The 7,233-nt window shown below is 44.5% G+C and overlaps 1 protein-coding gene across 2 annotated transcripts in view; it reads left to right on the forward strand.

Moving 5' to 3' along the window:
* The window catches only part of LOC106815539 (tetratricopeptide repeat protein 38-like), an 85,927-nt gene that overhangs the window by 7,165 nt on the left and 71,529 nt on the right, over positions 1-7,233 (forward strand). For both annotated transcript variants that reach the window (XM_014820005.1, XM_014820006.1), the window contains exons 2-3: positions 6,110-6,148; positions 6,407-6,488. In XM_014820005.1, coding sequence (XP_014675491.1) covers positions 6,110-6,148; positions 6,407-6,488 — 121 coding nt within the window. The remainder of the gene's footprint in view (positions 1-6,109; positions 6,149-6,406; positions 6,489-7,233) is intronic.

The raw sequence follows: 7,233 nt of genomic DNA on the forward strand, positions 1-7,233 counted from the left end.
CACAAAATTGACTTTTGTGAGACAAAATTGACTTTTGTGAGACAGAATTGAGTTTTGTGCACAAAATTGACTTTTGTGAGACAAAATTGACTTTTGTGAGACAGAATTGAGTTTTGTGCACAAAATTGACTTTTGTGAGACAAAATTGACTTTTGTGAGACAGAATTGAGTTTTGTGCACAAAAGTGAGTTTTGTGAGACAGAATTGAGTTTTGTTAGACAAAATTGAGTTTTGTCCTGCATGGCGCCCCGTAGCAGCTGCTACCACATGCTGTTGAAATGAGATGAAAGCGCGATTGCTCTGTTCGACGGTCGTAAGTTGCCAGAGCACCTATATATTTCTGATGTGAGTACCCAGGTCACAGGTGAGAACCCGCGTTTATTTTCGCAGCTTGCATCCTTCTTACTTTTACGATAAATTGATGCGTCAGTCGTGTTGTGACGTTGCCCGCGCTCGGTGCAAAAATTCGAAAAATTCGGTGGAAATTTTACCGTGAAATGTGAACGAAATAGAACTGTGAAAAAAATTTAAATAGCCCATGCAACGTGTCATGACCTGTAGAATGTTGCGAGCAAGCTTGGAGAGGATCCGTTGAGCGGTGCGGAAACGTATAGCCGGACACACACACAGACAGACAGAAATCCCCCAATTTATAGTAAGATTACAAAATGACATACGTTGTGTTGTCCTCTCATATGTTTCTTGTGTTGTTGTTTTTTCCGGCAATTTTAACATAGTGTGACACTTAACAGCGTCACGTGCGGGTAGCCTTTATGTCCGATATTTCTGCTGACGGTCGTTTTTTTTAGATTCTGCATAATGGCGAAGCACTGCTTATTTGAGCCCTGTTTTGGAAAAAGGAAAGAATGGAAAACATGTGGGATTGAGGGAATAAGGACGCTCATCCAAAGGAGTAAAGTGCTTGATAGTGATACCATCCATGTGCAACTTGAGACTATACTTGCATCAGATGGTGATAACGCCTCAGTGTCATGTCACAAGTCGTGTTATAGCTCGTATACATCTATGTCGAGGAATACACCAAACAGTAAGAAGAGAAAAGCTGGTGGTTTGCAACCTGGTGATGAACCTCCTCAAAGAATCAGTCGTTCTCAAGTGTCTGGTTGTGTATTCAAAAGAGACTGTTTGTTTTGTGGTGAGATATGTGTGCCAAAAGATCCCAAAAATCCCCAAAAATGGGTACCTGTAAATCAGTGTGAGACCGAAAAAAGACCTGGTCAACCTACGTTCAAGAACGTGATACTTGACATCTGTGATGAACGCCGAGATGATTGGTCCAGAATGGTCGAGGTTAGAGTCAACGGAGCTCAAATCGATTTACCTGCAGCAGATGCTCAGTACCACACGCATTGTTATAATAAATTCAGAAAGATACCCATTGACTCGACCAATTCTGAATCTTGTAAACCCTGTGTTGATGAATCATTGAAGTCTGTGATCGATCATATGAAATCTAACATGTGTGTTACGTGGACAGTAGCTGAACTGCATGTTATCTACACTCAGAATGCTGGTAATCTAACGAGAAAACAGATGCTTGTAAACTTGACTGAGTATTTTGGTGAGGAGATTGTCGTGTTGCATTTAGAAGGCTGTTCTTCCATTGTTGGCTTTCGAAACTTTGTCAGCAAGTCTCTGAAACTAGTCAAACAGTCCCTTGTTTCTGATGTTGATGATGATGTTGACCGCTTGGTCAGAAGGGTCAAGGCTGAAGTCAGAACCATTCCTTTGCCGCGGGATTACGATTTGAATGCGTTTCGGTATGAAAAAATGGTTCAAAACACAAGTGCAACTCTCCTAACATTTATCTCTAGTCTCGTGTCTAATGGCGAGTCTTCCAAAGCGTCACTCACTCTATCTCAGTGTATGCAGCAGCATGTCAGTAAAAGTACCAATCAAACCAGTTTGGGACTTGCAGTGAAACTGCACCATAAGTTCGGAAGCTCAGATCTTGTCAATACCTTGAATGAGCATGGTATCGTTTCATCATATGATGAGGTGTTGCGCTTCCGGAAGTCAGCTGCCAAGTATGTATGCGAAAACAGTGAAGTGTACCACAGAGTACTAGGTCTTGAACGCCGAATTGGTCCGATATTCAGCTGGTGTGACAACTATGACTTAGTAGTCTTTACTCCGAATGGACGTCGAGCCACTCATGCTATGGCAATAGAGTTCACGCAGCATCCGGCTGGCATCATAAACCCTGGAAGTGCTACTCCTGGTGTGATGTCGCTGAAGATTCCTCGTCTAAAAAAGGCGGAAGCAGCCAAACTCCGCCTCACTGATAGATCACTCCAGATCGAGCATTACACCGGACCAAAGAAGATGAATCCACCAGCTCTACGAGAGGCTCTTCCATCTCAGACTGACAACCAACTACTCTCTGTCAGCTTGGCCAAGGCCCAGAGCAAGGATGCAGCATATTTCTCCCAGCTTCACTCTGACAAACCAGTCGAATGGTCTGGATTGAATGCTCTCAATGATCGTGCTCACGTTGACATGCACAAGCCCAAGACACTTTGCATATTCGGTCCACTTATTGACTCCCCACCATCTCATCCTGACACTGTCCTGACTACTATGGCCTACCTTGATCTTTCGCTTAAGAGCCTTGGCATGCTCCATGTTCACCTAACGTTGGATATGCAGTTGTACATCATCGCATGTCTCATCAAGTGGAGTGATCCTGTACGCTGGAACAATGTGGTTTTGAGACCAGGAATGATGCACACCTTGATGTCTTTCATTGGTACCATTGGATACAACATGAAAGGTACCGGTGTTGAGGAGCTCGTCAGTGCTGCGTATAGTGGCATGGCAAACATCTTCAATGGAAAGGCATGGCCGAAGGCAATGCGTGCTTTTCGTATGGTCGTCGCTGCACTTCTTCATGATTTTTTGCAGGGAGGAGAAAAAAGTCATGACGATATTGTTGCATACCTTGAGAAGGCAAGTGAGCATCTCACAGGCAAACTATGGGTCGACTGCTTCATCACACCGACCATGCTTGCACACCAATTCCAGAGGGCCGAGCGTGAGGGTGACTGGCTACTCCAGCAGCACTGCCTGGAGATGATGCTACCGTATTTCTTTGAGGCTGGGCATCATAATTATGCACGGTACATCAGCTGGCACCTGCAGGACATGCAACATCAATTACATGATGCCAAGAAGGATCTCCTCGATGGAGCACATGTTTGTCGTCACTCTGAAGGAGCCGCTGCTGTGTCTGGTGACCAGTTCGGGGAGCAAACGTACATCAAGCAAGGCAAACAAGCTGGGGGAATGAAAGGTATCTCTACCAACCCTGATCAAGTCGATGTCTGGATTGAGTCACTTGGTGTCTGCTCTCACCTTTCCATGGCCATGGATAGCATGTACAGCCCTGATGAAGAAACTGTCTCTTCACCTGCCAAACACAAAGAAGAAGGGGAACAGAGACGGGAGTTGGACAAACAGGACCGGCAGAGGATCCTGGATGAACTCCGCAAGTATTCTCATCCACTCACTGATCAATCGGCATCCCTGTACAACATCGTCAATGGACAAGTGGCATCTGCAAACGACGTCAATGTACATGATGCAGTCAAGATCGGACAGGAAATGAAAAAAACTTTTATTACATCCCTCCCTGCTGGCTTTTACAACCCGATCAAGAAGAAGGTGAAGACAATGCAGGTACTGAAGCGTGGTGTGAAGGTGAAAAACAAAATTGTCTATGACCTGGAAACGGTATTCGCCCGTCTCCTGATCGTTGGACAGAAGAGGAACCTTGAGTTGTCTGCTGTCTTCCATCATGAGCTGTGCCCTGTTCCTCCATCACTCATCGACGAGTATGGATTCCTCCGAAAGGGAAACAAGTCAGTACTAGTTAAACATCTCGGCGTCATCATAAGGAACCCTCCTCCCCCTGACACTCTGCTGGTGGACGCCTCTCAGCTACTGTACCACATTGTCTGGCCATCCTCGGGTACAGTGGGTGATCTTGCTGAAGGAATGAAATCACGCCTCATCAACTACAGAGGGGCAGACACTTATGTCATCTTCGATCGGCATGAAGGTATCAGTGCAAAGGATCACGAGAGGCAGAGGAGAGCCGGGGAAGGATCCACTGCATATCAACTGACTCACCACTAGCTGGTCGTGATGCCATCATGAAAAACAAGAACAACAACAGGCAGCTCTCACAACTACTCTGCACACATGATATTGGTAGCACCATTGAACTTGTGAGCCAAGCCAACAGTATTGTGCATCATGATAAAGCAGACATATCTCTCATCAGCTACATGCTTCGTGCTGCATCGGCCGGAGCTCGGACTGTGCGCATCCTTAGTGATGACACAGATGTATTCGTGCTGCTCGTGTACTGGTGCTGGAAGGATGGCGTATCATGCCATGTTCAGATGGAGAAGTGGGATGGATCCGTGCTTGACATCAGTGTCACTGTCACCAAGCTCGGGGAGAAATGCAAGGGAATATTGGGAATGCACGCACTCTCAGGCTGTGACACTGTGTCCTATCCTAATGGGAAAGGAAAAGTGTCCGCCCTGAAAGTGCTCAACCAGACTGATATTGCTGGACTAGACTCAGTTCTTGGAGAGGACGATGTCACTGACAGTGACCTGATGGCAACTGGCAAAGCCTTCTTCCTACATTTATATGGCCAGAAGAAAAGCACGTCAATGAATGCTTCCAGGTACGAGATTTATCGCAAGCGAAAGAATCCTCCATCCGTGAAGTCCCTTCCACGGTCCACCAACAGACATCAACCTGGGATTCCATATCCGGAGAGCACATCTCCAAATGATAAGACAAGGCTGACCTCCCTGCTGTCCAAATCACTAACTATGGATGGAAGTTACTGTAAATGATGAAGTGGTACCAGTGCTGTCAAAGAACCTACCGCACCAAAAAACCTCATGGACGTCATTAGCTGCAGCTGGAGAGCAGAGGGGAATGCCTGCAGCAGGAAGTGTGGTTGTGCAGCAAATGGATTGTCAGTTACCTGCTACTGTGTGTGTGAAGGAGGAAATGAGTGTTGTAACTCACTGACACAACGAGATGATGCTGAAGAAGGATATGAAGAGCAGAAGGAAGGAGAAGAAGATCTGGAGACTGGAGAGAATGATCACAACCATGAAGACGAAGGCGAATAGTATGTAGTTTGATGGTGTTGGGTGTTCATCTATGTATTCCATGATCTAGCTGCATCATAATATTTAACATTTTCATGTATAATAATAACTTACTGTTAAATATATAAGTCCTATAGACGATGGAATCCTTGGTGTTAAGAACATGGGTCTAAACATCAAAACAAAGTCTCTATATCTTCCAACAGTTGCTGAGTTATGGTGATGTTACGGTTTACCTCATTATGCATGCCAGCCATATTGGAGTCCTGACAGTCGGAAAGATGATAGGGGTTTGAATCCATGTTAGATCAATTGCTTAGTGTCGAAAACATGGGTCTAGACACACGAATGAAGTCTCTATGTGCATTACTAAAGAAGATATTCTTGATTTAGTGATTTGACCTAATTAATATGCTAATTAGGCCGATTATGCAAAATGCTACACATGTGCAAATTAGCATCCGGCAGTTTCTGAGTCCTTATGACCTGTATATTGCATTTCCAACATAAAACCTTATAGTAGTCGATATTTCTAGGTTCACTAGGCTAGCTAGTAGACAATGCCATTTGATGTAGAGAACCGGTTAGATTAACACTAACAATTTAGTTTAATATGTTGCATATAATATTATCAGGAGTGTATAACATAGAGATTATGATAACTCTCTATACTGTACACTCGTGATATTAGACTTCCGTAAGTAACATATATATTGTTCGCGGTGATATTTGATGTGTAGTAAAAATGCGAATAGGCGCACGTAACGCCCATGCGGCGATACATGGTGACAGCGTGATGGCATGGTGGCGATATGATGGCGGCAATATTTTGGTCCAACCGGAAGGATAAGAACCACTGAATTATGATGGGTTACGGGGTACAATTCACCATTATCATTATCACATGTCGGTGATCAGATAAATCAGGTACGTAGTTGTTTTTTTTTCAGGGCGAACACACGGCAGCGCTAGACGTGTTTGACTCTCAGGTACACGATGGAATTATGCATAGATATAAGTACGCGATGCGTGAAATGGTTCGTCATCGAGCGAGTTTCACATGGTAGCCATTTTGTTGAGCGATTGTTTAGAAATTTCCCAGCATACTGATACTAACAATAAATACTAATAGTGCACCAATCTCATTACATCGTTAATTACCGTAAGTATCCGAAGTTATATCGTCACGCGTTCAATTGAGATCCTGAAACGTCACGTATATGTTATTACGATTTTGTTTTTTATAGATTGCGTCGCGGGTAAGAACTAGTGGGGCCATGCTGGATATCGTCGACGCCTGTTCCATGCTGTACCGACTGGAAATGGAAGGTAGACTCACTATATACATTGTCGGCCCAATAACAGGTGGCCAGTAGCCTGAATAATCCCCTGATATCACATACAGTGAAGATCATTGAAAATGTAAATGTTAATTGTAACGATAAATATAAACTAGGGGACAAATAATTAACTAACAAACTAACTAACTAACTAACTAGCTAAGTAACTGGACCGACCGACCGATTGACCGACTGACCGACCGACCGACCGACCAACTAACTAATTAACTAAATAAATAAATGATTACAGACCCGCACACACGCACACACGCGCACACAGACGTACAGACACAGACAGATACCACACACGCACGCACGCACGCACGCACGCACGCACGCACGCACGCACGCACGCACGCACGCACACACATTACAGTAATGCGCGTCCTGTAAATGTGATCTGGTGCTCCGGCACACACACAAACATAAATATAGTGGTACGACACATAGTCGTACCATGTTTCTCTGTCATATTAACGGAAAATAGTGCAAAATCGGTTCGTTTGGTATAGATATGTTCATCGCTATTCGGACCCCGTGAAATCTGAAACAAGTGCCTACAATTGATCCCTAGATTTGTTGATACATTAGGTGTTGCGTGCCTGTTGCGATCATGTTGCGTGTGTAGCGTACCCCCACCTATTGTGCGTATTCCAGCGGTATCCCCAACCTGTTAGTTGCGTGTGAGTTGCGTGTTAGTTGCGTACTACATGCGTGTTGAGAAATGGTATAAA

Source organism: Priapulus caudatus, unplaced genomic scaffold (genome assembly GCF_000485595.1).
Source record: "Priapulus caudatus unplaced genomic scaffold, Priapulus_caudatus-5.0.1 Scaffold1140, whole genome shotgun sequence".
In the NCBI taxonomy this organism is placed as follows: domain Eukaryota; kingdom Metazoa; phylum Priapulida; class Priapulimorpha; order Priapulimorphida; family Priapulidae; genus Priapulus; species Priapulus caudatus.